The sequence below is a fragment of the Equus quagga genome, chromosome 11 (assembly GCF_021613505.1).
Source record: "Equus quagga isolate Etosha38 chromosome 11, UCLA_HA_Equagga_1.0, whole genome shotgun sequence".
Classification (NCBI taxonomy): domain Eukaryota; kingdom Metazoa; phylum Chordata; class Mammalia; order Perissodactyla; family Equidae; genus Equus; species Equus quagga.
In genome coordinates this window covers 2,256,959-2,272,928 of record NC_060277.1, presented here as the reverse complement: position 1 = coordinate 2,272,928, position 15,970 = coordinate 2,256,959, and the positions used below count along the sequence as shown (strand labels likewise).

Here is a 15,970-nt window from a genome sequence, read left to right as displayed (position 1 = left end):
TGAATGAAAGCCTTCATGAATGCCAGAAAGGGGTGATTTGTGAAGGTGGTGAGGAATCCCCAGGGCCTCGCAAATCCTGTTAGCCTTTCTCCCGTCTGCCCCGCTCCTGTCCACTCATTGCAGCCCAGTGGACCTGCCAAGCTTGCAAACCACATTCACGTTTAAAGGGTCCTCGGGCTGCACATTTTGGAGATCCTGCTATTTTTAAGCAAAAGGGACTCCCCCCTAAGTCTGAGTGAGTATGCCCTTCTGTGTGGGGTTTAGCTGACTGAGTTATCTGTTTACCTCCTAGTCATGGTTCAAGAAGATTACCACAGCCAAAATCCATATCACAACGCTGTCCACGCAGCCGACGTCACCCAGGCCATGCACTGCTATCTGAAGGAGCCAAAGGTAAGGCTGCCCCCTCAGCTGTGGGGAAATGCGAAGCAAGCCACCTGCGAGGTCCCACGTCACCCCCCACATCAGAATAACTGAGTTACGTACGGGTCGTTCACAACATGAATACAGAAGGTTTATATTAAAGTCCCAACATCAGCTCCGAAAATCGTGTAATAGTCATGAAAGAGGAAGTAAGTTTTCTGAGGTTTCTTTTCATAATTTGTATACTTTCAAGGCTGCGTTAGGACAAAAAAAAGCTCTCTCCAGGACAATCTTTGTCTCTGATGTCTTCAAAAGTCCCAGAACGAACCATTTTGCCTTGGACTTTTGCCACGAACGGTACCAGCGCTGAACTTTTCTGGGAAAACTCTCCCACCTCGTGGTCTTTGATTGACAAATAGAATCAAAACGCTTCAATAATCAAGCTGCATTTCCTATGAAGGCAACTGGACAGCCTGATTCAGGCCCAAGAAAAAACTTATGAACATCAAAGACCTCATAGCAAGCACATTCTGATGTGATAAACCAATCCAAAATTAAAAACATAATAATAATGCTCATTACTCAAAATCAAGTCATTTCTTAGCCATATAAAACTTAGTTGGTATAACATACATGATAAAATTTCTTTTTTTTTTTTTAAACCAAAACCCAAACCTAGACTATGGTAGTTTGCTGCTTCTTCTTCTTTTTTTTTTTTTTTTTTTGGTGAAGAAGATTGGCCCTGAGCTAACATTTGTTGCCAATCTTCCTCTTTTCTTTTTCTCCCCAAAGCCCCAGTACATAGTTGTATATCGTAGTTGTAAGTCATTCTAGTTCTTCTATGTAGGATGCCACCACAGCATGGCTTGATGAGTGGTGTGTAGGTCCACACACTGGATCTGAACTGGCGAACCCCAGGCCACTGAAGTGGAGCTCACAAACTTAACCACTCAGCCACAGGGCTGGCCCCCAGGATGAGCTCTCTTAAGGTTTTTGGAAAATGATCTCCCAGGCAAAGACTCTGTTTAGTTCAATCAGTTTTAACATCAACCACTAAACATACAGATGCCAGACAGGTGTTCCCAATACGGAACCGGGTAGATGCCTCATTCCTGTCAAATATCCCAAGTAGAGCAAAGGTTTTGGTTTTAGTCTCTGAGTTGTCTGAAGTTGTGTATCACACAGTGGTATATTTAAAGTGAGAGCTGGGCCCCCACTCTCCTGCTCGTCTTCCTAGCTAACCAAAGACTAACAATCTCTCACACTCACCCACTACTTACTACATGTGGAAGAATATGCAAGCCTTGCAATTCAGCCTGCTCTTCATTTCATATGGAAAGAAGTAGCGACACTATGGATGGTCGAGATGCACAAATGATTTATTTTAATGGGTCCATCACCTTGGCTTCCACTGTTTCCTTCATTTATGGCTTCCTCTAGAAGAGGGTTGCTCAGGCTCTGCCTTCTGCCTGCCCGCCGCAGAGCAGGGCTGCCCACGGGCAACCCCTACCACAAAACAACACCGAGGGGCAGTCAGAAGAAGGGGCTACCTGAATGATTACACAATGTGAGTGGCTTAATTACCTTCTGCAAAGTCCCTTTTCTCCTGCGATTCCACGTGAACGTCACCTCAGTGACTGCTTCAGAGGGTAGAGGTCTGGATGAAAGCCCTGATGGTTCAGCGAGGATGATTCATTCAGTTTGATTTAGCCAAAGCAAATGCTAACCTTTTCGGGAAAACACACCAATCAGTCTCCCCATTTGATTTTTCTAACAGCTCGCCAGCTTCCTCACGCCTCTGGACATCATGCTGGGGCTGCTGGCTGCAGCAGCACACGACGTTGACCACCCGGGGGTGAACCAGCCATTTTTGATCAAAACTAACCACCACCTCGCCAACCTGTATCAGGTAAGGGAGCCCGACACTGAGCCAGACACAGTACGGCCAGTGACGTGAGGGCCAGCCCTGGAGCGTGAATCTCACCCTTGGAGATAGCCTTCATTCAGGGTCAGCCTCCGTGATGACCACAGCCGAAGAGCATGGGTTTGAAATAGGTCCAGGATATCCCCCAGGAAAGATTAAACTGATTTACGAGGATATCCAAGGAATTCAGTTTGCCCCGAAGCGGGTTTGAAATTGTCCAAAGCCAAACGGATCTCGGAGCCCACCCTCTCGCGGTCTGAGAATACCTGCCTTCCTGGGAACCACTCATACACGTGGCCAGTGGAAGCCAGTCCTTGCAGGACTTCTGTCAATGAAACTTCCCAGGTGCAATCCTAATTCAGGCTTATGTCTTTAAGACCATTTATGAATTTTATTGGTCTGAATCAGAGGTATGTTATCAAAGGCAAGAGGCATACTTTGTCGCTGGAAAATATTTCAGCAGCATGAGTGAGCTGGCCTGGAGAACTTTGATCCGTTATATTCTTTCAGATATTAAACCTTATATCATAAATGAATTACTCCCAGAATTTTCAACATGGTTCTTTGGAGACCTTTAGTTGTCATTCACAAAATCATTGCCTACAAGAGAGCCATTGATCTCAATTTTAGTAGATCTTTTGAAAAAGTTCAGTGCTGAAAGAATTCCTGACAGATCCCGTAAAACAGCTGCCTCCTACAAGCTGTTGTGACTGGAGGTGCATTTATTTCCAATAAAGTGCAATTGGAAGATGAATAAACGCCTTTCTCCATCCAGTTGTTTAGCTTTTGGCGTAGATGGCATCCCAAGGTGTACAGATCCACCTGGTATGTACTCAGCATCTGGCTCTCTCAGGCTGTCAGCCAGCACGAGAGCTGGGATAGATACCGCCGTGGAGAGGGGACAGGACGATAGAATGAAGAAAGCCTTTTGATGATGAGCTAAAAACCAAACAAAGAAAAACTAAAACTAAACTTTCTAAACCACCTCAGAAGCTAAACTTACTGCTTAAGAAAAACATAAATACTTGACTAGGGGGAAAACCAGTGTCTGGACTGAGAGCCCCAGATAGATTTTCTATTCCTGTCAATCCTGACTTTTTCAAATGTCTTTTATTAGACGAAGGAAATCAATCAGCAAGATTGACTACTCGATCCATTCCAACATAATGTAAATGCTTACATAATTCTAATTTCTCATCATCAAATAACTCCTATCAATGGAGTTTAAGAGAGTATCAACTGCTACTGACTGATTTGTACATAAAAATAGGGACCATAAAATTGTACTCTACATGTAACATACATAAAACACACAGTGAATTCACATTGAGACAGGAAATCAGAAAGAAACATGCCAGACGTTAAAGATAAAAACAAGAAAGTGTAGAATTTCATCAATAATGAAGAATTAAATACTCGCCACTAATTAACAAAAATTGATTCTCCAAAGAAAGCTACCCCAATCTATCTTTTTCAGATACCAAAAATGTTCTCAAAAAAGTGGATGCCTTACTCAAACTTTTGAAGTACAGATATTTTTTAATAATTCTTTACTTGAATATCTTTGTTAAAAATAAACATTCTAATACAACCAAATTCTGCAGCCCTTTCAATGCAACATACAGTCTTGTGTATTTTTAATCAGCAACTATTTATTGCACATATCGGATGATACACTAGGATCTAGGAGTACAAAGATGAATAAAATATAATCTCTGCCTTCAAACATTTGTTCAAACTTGGTTGCTCATAATGTGCAAAATCTGAGAAAGCTTAATCCCAGTTTGAGAAAGGTTTGAGGAATTAGCTAAAGATATACACATAGACGCAACATTTCTAGAAAGTCTTTGAAGAGTAAATAAGTGTGCTGCTCTTTGTATCCAAAGATATTGCTACAATAAAGTGGGCTATTATTTTTTCTAGAAGTGGCTTTATCCATCTGAGCTGTCTGGCTTGATCCTCGATAGGAAAGAGAAGGATCCTTTTGATAATGAGTTTTGATAGAGAGAAGTTGGGACATAGGACTCAAAAGCCACATTCAAGATACTGTTTTCTTCAGTCCCCTGCTCAGTTGTTCTTAGGATCTCTCGGACGCTAAGATCCATGTCTTTAAGTTTTAGGGACAGTGTTGAAGGCAAACCAGTATTGCATATTATCATAAAGATATTTCCAATGTCCTAGAGTTGGCTAGGAGAAAAGCTGAAACTGTTATCAGCAAAGTTGGGACTTAACATATTAAAAGTAAAAATTGTTATGAGGACCCGAAAATAATATGAGATTTCAATTTTGTCCAAAAAATTTATGATGCCTTTTATGTTTGGCTGTATACCATTGCTTCTTAACTATTTGGAGGAACTCCAAAAAGATAAAGAAAATTTTCTGTAAAAATTCAGTTCACCGAATTATATAGCTAACCTTTATTCAATACTTACTATGATCCAAGTGCTGTGCTAAATACTTTTTATATATTATATTACTGAATCTCCACAATAGCCCAGTTAGCTGGGTACTATTATCAACTTATTTTCCAGAAAGAGGAAATTGATACGTAGGAAATTCAGGAGTTGTTCCTGAAAATAAACAGCTAATAAATGGCGAAGTTGGGATTAGAACTCACGTCTTTTGTCTCCAGAGCTGAAGTGCGCTGCACATACTGCCTCTAAAACTCATATTAATCACCTACTGTGTGCAGACAACTCAGAGCTCTCCTCCAGCTCCTCTCACTGCTGTGAAGGAGACGAGAGGACTATAAACAAGCGGCTGAGAGTGGGAGAGACCTTGCTAAGTGCCCAGTAGTAGAGAGCTGCAAACAAAACACGATGGGAAGACAGAAACCGATTCTGCAGATGGATATATCACCCAGTGTATTGTGAGTATATATACACACAAAAATTATACACACATGCGCACACGTGTGGTTAACGAGAATACCATAGAGAGGATGTGCCCGCAATGATGAGGCTTTGAAAACACTCTGTGCATGACTTTGCTACAATCCAGACTCACCAAAAATGAGATAAAGTGGAAGAGGGCTTCCTCCGCCTCCTTTTGTTGGCTGTGCTCTTTCAGTTCTAACAAATAAGAAGATCATTGCCTCACGCCGGCCTGTGCTCCTTCCCTGAGATAAGCAGAGAGCCAGGGCAGCTGGAGCAAAGGCCGGGTCCGAGGGCCCTCTCTGTTGCCTGTGTCTGGGCTGTACTCACCAGCTGCACTGCCAACCCGAGTTCAAAGCGAAGGTGATGAAGCGCTTCCCACTGGCACGTCTCTCGTCAGACTGGAAGTGGTCCAGGGGTCGTGGTGGACTGAGGGGGGAGGAGCAGGTGAGAGATAGAACCGAGAATCTTCTGTCCCTCTACCCTCCAACCCCTCACGCATGGGGGCTCAGCAGTTGGGCACAGCAAGCCTTACATCAGATACGTCTTGGTTATTACAATGCCAAGAGGAGTCACTTTCAGTTCGATTTAGAATTTAACTCTTTTTGAGGGAGTCCAACTAGATATTAACTAGTGACAGAGCAAGCTGTATGAATAACATAATTCATAACTAATTGTTCCGTGAAACATATGTATTACACTCTATACTGTCTTGCAGGAGTTTATAATCATTTTTCTTAGTCACTTTTCACAAGCACTTAGAGCAGGTCAGCATTTTAACCCCTTTTTATTCTTAATGACTCTGAACCATAAATATGAAGCTGACAGAGCCAGGAGCAATATTCCTCCCACATGGTCCTACAACCTCTGCTCTAACAAGCAACAGTGAGGATGATACGTGCCCTCACAACTTCTGCTGTATGAAAGGTGTTTACGACAAGTAGTGAGAACATGGTAAAGAGGAGGCTCAGATCTCATTTTCTGTTTCATAAAGTTTCTTCACAGTGAGGTGGCTGGCATGTGGTGTGTCTGTGGCCCTGATCTGAGCACAGGCCTGCCCCATGGATGGCAGTTGGTGTCCAGGCTCCTCGCTGTCAGAGCAGTGTCTTGGGCCGACGCTTCCTGCGGGTGGTGAGCATGGCAGTGCCATAGTTTCTTCAAGGGCCAAGGTCTTGTTTAGGACTCAAGGAGCTTCTGTTCCCCCGAGACCTCCTGGACTGGGGCCATTGCAGCGTTACCGAGGAGACCACTTGGCTTGTTAGGGAAGAACTCAGAGACTTCATTATCTCCCGGAGTCTTGCTTCTCTGTTTCGTGAGCAATTAAAAATGAAAACACAGACTATGCCTGTGTTCCTGTTGTTATTTTCCTTCTTGTATCCTCTGCTTTAAAAGGTACAGTGACCTCTGATTCTTACCATACACCAGCCTCGGTTTAGCAACATCATTCTAAGTATTTTAATCAAAGAAATTGTCCAATAAATAGGGAAAAAACCTAACAGTTTAAAGCTGCCTTGTATGATAGTAAGTCTGCTCTGCCAGCTTCTCTTTGACAAATAGCCTCTTGATTTAATTTGAAAGCCTGTGTTGGTGGTTTATTAAATGCCAGATGTGTTGTTATTCGGGAACAAAGAGATTGTTTTGTTTTTAGGGCAGATAATACTTGATAATTCAGACAAAAAGAGAAGTAAGGGTTTTACCTTAGGGGTTTTAAGGGGTTGAGTTTTCCAAATTAAAATTCTAATTAGATTTTCTTGCCACAAAAGTGGATATTTGCTCTTTCAACTTCATGGTGAAGATTATTCTTAAAACTGCAAATAGGAATAGTTTACAGCACTGGAGCACATTGTCACCGGGATAGTGGGCAATTGCTGGATTGATGCTTCTTAAAGGTCAGCAGATGTGGTACCCAATGTGGGATTCTAAAACAGCGCCAGGGTTTCAACGGATATGAAGGTGGCATCGTCTCATCCTATGTTCAGATCTCCATGAGCATTCATGATGATTTTCCTCTTTGTTCAATCTACCTTTTGCTAATATTGGTCTTCGAGCCACTATGAAAGCCAGATAAGCCTGTAGGAACAAATCCAGCTCCCCGTTAGGAAGGACACAGATCACTCTGATCCTTCCCTATGAAACACCGGCACATTCCAGCCTGCTCGCTCACCCCGCCCCTCCGCAGTGCAGGGCACCAGCATCGCCCTCGTCCTGTCTGCCCTCGGCCTCGCCTGGCTCCAGCCCTTCCTCCACTGTGCAGCCAGAATGAGCTTCCTGGAACTCAACTCTGACGCATAGATAGCCGCCTGGTTGAAGTCGCATTGCCTAAAGATTAAGTCCAAGTGTCTCAACACAGTTTACAAACCACATCACGATCTGACCCCCACTACACTTCCCAGCTTCACTTCCTGCCATTACTCTCAGAGTCCCAAACGTAGCTCATTCCTTTATTCATTCAACAAATATTTATTGAGCACTTGATGCGTGCCAAGTTCTGGGACTACAAAAGATGAACAAAACCAATAAAAATCCCTGCTTTCTACCAGGGGTAGCAGAAAATAACTAAGTAAAATATAGGCTATATTAGAAAACGAAAATTTCTTATGATTAAAAGAAATAAAGCAGGGTGGGAAGGCATGAAGTGTCCCTCTAGCTTACAGGTCTTCAGGCACCTGCTCTTTCTTCTGCCTGTTTTAATGAAATAAGCTCCCTCTCTGTGGCTGTCCTCTCTAACTCACTCACCCTCTTGATCTCAACCTGGACACATCTTCGTCTTGAAAGCCTTCTTTTTCTTCAAAACTCCGTCATCTGTGCCCTCCTATACGATTTCACAGCCCTCTATTATTTCCCTATCATGGTGTTTATCTCTCTAAACTGACATTTCCTGATTAGATGTCCACATCCCCTACAGCCTGCAAGCTTCTGAGCGCCTGCCTCACTCACTGCTGTCTCCTCAGCATCCGGCACAGTCCTGGTGTTCGGTGAATATTTGTTGGGTGGTGGGAGGTTTGCTGGATAAGTAAGTGGATGTATGGATGGATAGATGCATGCAACAAGAAAGACAGGACCTGAGTAAGACTGAGGGGTCGGGAATACTAGCAACAGTGAGCACACAGAGACCCCGAGTGGAAATCTGACAAGCGTAGGAACAGCGCTCAGACCAGACCGCCAGATCGAGGCACACATCCCCTCTATCCACTCAGAAGCTGCTCCTGCTCCTGGTGACCTTCGTGCTAACCCACACCAAGAGCGCCATGAAGAATGAGAAGCACTGACTGAAAAATCTGTACAATGATCTTCTTATTCCTTTTCTTGGAATTGACAAGTGCTGCCGGATGTGTGTTATTTCTGGAGTCATTCACTTGCTCCTGGTTGTCTGTGAATGAGTAGTGGGAAAGAGCCCATTGCTATAATAATTGAAAAAGCTCTCCGGCTTTTGCCTAAGAAGATCCCAAGTCTGGCTTCTGTCAGATATTGACCCAAAATGTAACAGGGCTCTTTCTTTTAACAGTTTCTTAAACTTTTGCATCTACTGTACTTTTAAGTTTCAGAAATTAGTTACTCAGTATCCATTCAACAAACATTTACATCTGTCAATGGCTCTGTGCCTCCTATTGGGGCACAAAGATGAGTACGACGTGCTCCCTGCTCTCAGTGGCAATCGCAGTGGCAGGGTGTTCAGACTCAGCGTGCCCGTGTGGATACAGAGCACTGTCCACGGGGTATGCCGGCATGAGCCGTACTAACAGAATCCACTTCAGGCCCTTACGCAGACGTGCCTAAAATGTGCTTGCAGGCAGTCAGGTCAGCTCTGCTTTCCCACTCCTCCTTCACAACCACCCCCCACCCCCCACCATTCCCACTTTACAAAAGAAAGACATCTCTCTTGCCCGTTCTGCATATTGCATAGTGCCCCGATTGCACCAATATTGCATATTGCCCCAGTGTGAAAAAATACCAAACAAAGGAACAGCTAAAAACATTAAAGGAGGTCTCCTGTAATTGAGGTACTATAACTCTCCCAGCCATCTCATAAATAGATGCAATGCCAATAAATTTTTATTCTTAAACTTAATTATTTTTTCCGAATTTGCAATATACATATATTTTGACCAGTTACTTAATAATAGCAATTTCATTGTAAATTCAAGCTAGAAAAATATTTACTACTCAGACCTGATGTTATAAAAATTTGTTAAATTAAACTTCCAATTTATATACTTATTTTTCTTGCAGAGAAATATGATAGGGTGACAATAAAAGAATGTCATACAAAAAATATATTACATTAAAATAAAATTCTGTAGAGAAGTAGAATGGAAATATAAATTCTAAATGAAAAAGAATCAATTTAAAATTTCTGACTTAAAGAATAAATTATTCATGTGTTTTTTTTAATGGGAGATGAATGGGCGTTAAATGGCATTTAGATTTCTCTAGATGCATTTAATACATAAAAGAGTGATGTGAAGATTTTTTTGTTAAAATACCGATATTCACAAATGTGCTGAACATAAGATCTTTTGTTACCATTGAAATTTGTGATTTTAGATATTGATTCTAAAAAGTATAGGAAGAGCATGGTTTTTCAAAATTCTTTTCAAGAGTAAATGAACAAAACATGTGAGGGTCATTGATACATGTGAGCAAGGTCAGTGGACAAAGTATCATAAGGAGGCTTAGACGCTGGGTAGCAGCTTGGGTTGGAGTGGGAGCTGGAAGAGGGAGCAAGCAGATCTGTCTGGAGAACTGGGGGAGTCTGTCCCAGCAGACGGCAATGGTTCATCTCAGAATAAGAAGTGTGTGCGTGTGTGTAGAGTCACATACCTGCGTTTCTGACTTTATTACAGTGGTTTCTCCTCACTCCTTGGTGGAGCTGTAAAATTCCTTCTTATCATTCTTAGGCAAAAACCAAGCATTATAATAGATCGAGACACTGCAAAGACCTTTTCATTGACTCTTTCAGAATGAAGTGGAAGACTTTAAATAAATAACTTGGGGTATTCATGACTTGAACAAGGATGGAAGTTTATTTCTATCCTTCATAAAAGAAGTGTGGAGGTTGGCAGTCCAGAGCAGGCACAGTGGCTGCACAAAATTAAGGGTGAGGGTCCAAGGATCCCTCTAGTTCTACAGTCTACCAGCACGAGGGTGTGACCTCGTCCTCACTGCCCAAGAAAGCTGCTGGAGCTCTAGCCATTCCTGCTGCGTTCCAGATAGTGAGAAGGAAGAATGGGAAGAAGCAAAAGAGGCCTCTCCCGGAGAGTTAGTTCCCTTTAAACAACCTTCCTGGAAATCCCACACAACATTTATACTTACATTCAATGGGTCAGAGTTTATCCAAGTGATCCCATCTAGTCATAAAGGAGGCTGGAAAATGTTATCTCTATTCTGGATAGTTACAAGACTGTCTAAAAACTGAGGTTTTGTGGATAAGCAGGAAAGGAAAATGGATTTAGAGGATGAACACCCAGTCGTCTCTGCCACGCCTGATGCTTAATTGTAAACCTGAGACCATCAAAATGATTAATCAGGGTGAGCTCTCCCTTCATGTGACAATCTCCCGCTAATCCATGAATTACCACATTCTTGTGCCGCTATTCCGTTTTCCTTTTGTTGTTGTTACTCCTTTGGTTTTTGGTATCTCTGCCATGATGTCCGTGTGTCTAATGGACATCTCAGACTCAACAAGTCCAACACTGGCCTCCTCTCAACCGGCTCCACCTGCAGCCTTCCCACTGCAGGGAATGGGCACGCCATCTTTCCAGTTGCTCAGGCCAGAAACATTGTAGCCATCCTTGCAGATCCAGAAATCAGCCACTCTTACCTCCCACTCCCTCGTCCACGCCTCTGTCTTCTCCCGCCTGGGTGAACTCTGTCACCCTCTAAATAGTCTTTGACACCTGCTTCCAGCCTTACGCCCACCAGAATCTGTTTTCAACTCAGCAGCCAAAGTGAGCTTAGTTATACGCTGGTCGCAGAATTTCATTCCCCCCAGATCCCTGCAGTGGCTCCTTATTTCCCTCAGAGTGAAAACCAAAATCCTTACAACAGCCAGAAGGCTGTACACCATCTGGTCTCTCACCGCCTCTCTGACTCCTGGTCCTAACCCTTCCCCTCTCTCACGGCACGTGGACCTCACAGCTGGCCGTTTGCTCCGCACTTGGGGCCGAGGCTCGAGCTGTTTCCTCTGGTGGACTCTCCCCGCCGGAGCAGCACGGCTTCCTCCCTCCCCATTTCAAGTCTTCGTTCAAACCTCACCTCTTACCCCAAAGACCTTACCAGCCCCACCCTCGAAGGCTCTCAGACTCCCACTCTCCTGCTCCACTTCTTCTCTCCATGCATTCACTGTCTTCTGAGATGCTGTCAAATGTTTCTCCAGAATTAAAGTGTTTATTATGTTTATTGTTTATTCTCCATCTCTCCCCATCCCTGCCACCACTAGTCCGTGTCCGTTTCGTTCACTGGTGTAGTCCAAGCTCGTGCTACGGTGCCTGGAACTCAGTAAGTGCTGCATATACTTGTTGAATGAAATCGAGTAGCTTATTCAGTGACTTATTTTGCAAATTAACAGAAAGCACTTTCTCCGTGAAAGAGATAGAGTTGAGTGGATACAAACGGAACGAGGCAGGCTCCCTACTCACATGTAGCTTATAATCTAGTAAGAAGAAGAAGGTAGTAGATAGCTCTCATGTACATCAACAGGACTCAGGACGTGAGGAACGCCCAAAGAAAGAGCCGCAGGACTCAGAGGACAGCAAGTCCACCTCTGCAGGAATCGCCCCAGGCGGCTCCCTGGACAGAGTATTTGAAGTGGGCTCTGAAAGACAGGCTTTAGTTTGATAAGTAAACGCAGAGAAAGAGGTGTTTGAGCCTGATAAACCCCCGTGGAAGGCACAAAAGTCAAAAGGAAAGGACACTTTCGTATATTGATAATTTAATAATTATGTCAATAGTAAGTTATAGTCATTAATACGATATCATTTATTTGGACTATAAGAGCTTTGTAGGAAAGGAGAGGTAAAGTATTCAATGATCTCAAACATGTAGGAACAGAAATAGTTGGGACAATTTTCAGAGAGCAGTAAATGCCAAGCTAAGGAGTTGGGTGTAATTTATCTGATGGGGAACTTTGTGGGGTTTGGAGCAGGGCTTGGGAGAAGGCAGATGGCATGATCAGACTGAAGTTAGTGAGCTCTCTGATGGCAGCAATTTTGTCTTCTTCATCTTTGGATCCCCAGAGCCTACTATGGCACCTCACATATTGGCAGGTGCTTAATAAATATTAGTTTATATTTCAACCAATGATTAGGGAGGTGGTAGAAAATGTTGTCAAATACATCACATTCTGGCAGCTATAGGAAGGATGGATAGAAAGAAAGAGAATTAGGGAGGATAATTAAGCAGTGACATGGGGTCACTTCAATGAAAGGAAAGGATGGTGGAAGTGACGCCATGTTGGAAAAACCAACAGGTCTCAGAGGCTGACCAGAATTGAGAGCTGAGAGGGGCCGAAAGATGGGTTCTCCCCCAAGACAATCTAAACCTACTTAGCTTGTAACATACTCAAACTACAGCATTTTTCACAGTGAAACCAAATTTGGAGGTACATGTGAAGATCCCAGTGTGGGTTTAAAAAGTAACACCTAATTAAAACAATCAGCCGCAGACTTTGACAGCAGCAACTACAGACGACTTTTGCAAAATTAAGTATAACTGCAGGCATTCATCAGTTTATAAACTTCAAGCTTCTGACTGCGTGGATGTGGCCGCAAAGAGGAAAGTCCTGGGAGGCAGCAAGGGGCGTGTGCAAAGTCGGGTCTTGACAGCGGGCAGACCTGGGTTTAAGGCCTTCCTCAGCCACCACTAGCTGTGTGGCCTCTCAGAGCAACCTGGGGCTGCGTCATCTGTGAGTTAATGATACGAACCATGGAGAGTTAGGTGGATTGAGTGAGATGGCGCAGAGGGCCTGGCGCAGAGGGCCTGGCACAGAGGGGGCGCTTCCTGAATGCTGGTCCCCTTCCTCAGGCAGCTATTCTTTCCTTCTCTGGAACCCCCAGGAGTGACCCTACTTCTGACACAGTTCTGGCCAAAACACACTTCCATTATAACACCTGCTCCACGACCGGTGGTGTTCGTCATCGTGAGCGTTGGTGTCTCTTCTCAGTGCCAGCTTCTAAGCCCACTGCATCTCTTCCCATTTCCTGGTGCTCATCTCCAAATATGGTTTCACCAGCCAATTTCCCAAGTATTCTGTCTTTGGGAAGATTACTAATGAGGATGTTACAGCGGGCTGGCATGACTGACAATGCTGACGGCCACCCGCCAGACACCTTTGATCCATCCAACAGGGACCATCCAACAGGCGCGTGGTGTCATTTCTCACGAGTCTTGTTACCGTTTTCCAGCCCCTTGAAAACTCACAGGGCACACTCATGCCCACCTCTACTGGAATTAGTCTTGCAAGGGAACACTCGTGAGTGACTGAATTAAATGTCACCGCAGCACAGAACCTCTGTTACATATGCTGACCTATCACTCTCTGCTCTCGTAAATCTTTACAATCACAACAGATTAGTCTAGCATGTTATTCCTAATAAATATTCTCTTTTGTTGGTGTGGCTCATGCCCAAAAGGAGATAATAGGCCAGTGGAGAAAAGTAACAAAATCTCATCACACGTTCAAACTCAGCCAAGTGGTGAATAGAGAATAATGACCCTCTGGAGGGAGAGGAATGATCAGCAGCTTGACAGCCTACGCGGAGGGTCCGTGGAAGACTCCTCTCATGATGCTCGTTCTACAGAGTCCTGGAGAGAAATCGGTGTCTGGTTTTAGAACCAAGAGCAGTTGCAGTTTCCTTGAATTTGCTTTTCCTTAATGGAACCTGGGCTGTGTCACTCATGGGGGTTCTCTTTTCTCATTTGCTGAAAAGTTTGCGCATTGCATGGGTGGCTGAGATTCAGCAGGGGCGTAATGATGGCACGGCTTTCAGTCTCTATCCTGGCTCCATTTAGTCTCCATATTATTTTCCTTGCTGTTTCTCCCTCACTTTTTTTAATTGTGACTAAATACACATAATATAAAATTTACCATCTTAACCTTTTTTTTGGTGAGGAAGATAGGCCCTGAGCTAACATCTGTTGTCAATCTTCCTCTTTTTGCTTGAGGAAGATTGTCACTGAGCTAGCATCTGTGCCAATCTTCCTCTGTTTTGTATGTGGGATGCCACCACAGTGTGGCCTGATGAGCAGTGCATAGGTCCGGGCCAGGGATCTGAAACCCAGGAACCTCGGGCCACAGAAGTGGAGTGCAAGAACCCAACCACTACACCACCAGGCTGGCCCCTTAACCACTTTTAAGTGTACAATTCAGCAGTATTAAGTACATTCACATTTTTGTGCAATCTTCGCCACTGTCCACCACCAGAACTCTTTTCATCTTGCAAAACTGAAACTCCATACCCATTAAACAGTAACTCCCTATTCCCCCCGCCCCTGGCAACCACAGTCTTCCTGTCTCCATGCATTTGACCGCTCCAGGTACCGCATACGAGCAGAATCACACAGCTTCCCCTCACTTGTAATGTATGCTATCTTCCTGTATTTTCTGTAAGTGTATAACCCCTCTTGAAATAAAATGAGGAATGAATACAGAAACAAATAAGAAAATAAAGCACAAAGATTTCCTGGGGGCTTGGGGGGTTCTGCTTTTTATGTATAAAGTCACGGCGAGGCCATAATGTTTGCTGATTAGAACAAACACAATGGATTGTAAGAAACATCCTTTGTTTACGTGGTTAGCTGATGTTGGAACGAGCAGCATGTGTAAGAGAGGAGTGAAGTCTAGGGAGAGATCGACATAGCAGAGGTTTCCACGAGGGAGGAGACAGCAAGACAATTGAACAAGGAGGCGATTGTACATTCAAACTCAGACCTTACGGGCCCACTGCCAATGCACGGGTCCCGAAGGTTGTTGGCAGCTGCTTCCATGGCGGTGGTCTCCAACTTTGGTGTACGTAAGAGTTCATCACTGCAAACAGACCAAACCAAAACCAAAGGGACTGGGGCTCAGGAGTCTGACTGTGTCAGCAGCAGCCCAGGTGGGTCAGACCCAGGGTCGAGAAACAAGGGTCAGTGCAGTGGATGACACAGGGCCGTGCAGCCTGCTGCTCGGGTGACTAGACTGATCTTGGATTAGGTTATGCCTACAGCCCCACAGTCTGTTACTACCGATTTTCTATCTTCTAAATTGACTGTTGCCTGAATAGGCTATCAAACACGGGGGCCGAGGCAGGAGTGAATGATACTGGAAATAGATCCTCATCAGCCCCCCAGGGGAGGGTCAGCAATGGCCTCACGGCCCTCCCACTGTCATCATGGCTTCGAGGAGAGCCAGTGCTGCTTTATTTTGCATTTCTCTTCTGGTCTGCCTCTGCGTCATCAGGTACAAACTGGCTGGAGGGAGAATGTTGGCCTCAGTGGAGCTGTGAGCAGCATCAAAGATCGGTATCCGGCTTCTTTCTCATTCGCAGCTTTCATTTGTTTTCTTTCTAGAACATGTCTGTGCTGGAGAATCACCACTGGCGATCGACAATCGGCATGCTTCGAGAATCAAGGCTTCTTGCTCACTTGCCGAAGGAAATGACGTAAGTGGCGCAGAGATGAAGGGTCCTGATGTTCACACATTAAAGATAAGCCGCTTTCTCGAGGGCACGCTTGAGACCCCCCCGGGTTAGTGGCCGGGAGCCAGCCGGCCGTACCTCCTGCCTGCGCTCGGCTGTCTATCAGAGGAGATTCTGTGTCAGCTCCTGCAACC

At 44.4% G+C, this 15,970-nt stretch overlaps 1 protein-coding gene across 2 annotated transcripts in view; it reads left to right on the top strand.

Moving 5' to 3' along the window:
• PDE7B (phosphodiesterase 7B) overlaps positions 1 to 15,970 on the top strand; it is a 293,000-nt gene that overhangs the window by 257,380 nt on the left and 19,650 nt on the right. For both annotated transcript variants that reach the window (XM_046677064.1, XM_046677066.1), the window contains 3 exons: positions 293 to 393; positions 2,141 to 2,272; positions 15,709 to 15,800. In XM_046677064.1, coding sequence (XP_046533020.1) covers positions 293 to 393; positions 2,141 to 2,272; positions 15,709 to 15,800 — 325 coding nt within the window. The remainder of the gene's footprint in view (positions 1 to 292; positions 394 to 2,140; positions 2,273 to 15,708; positions 15,801 to 15,970) is intronic.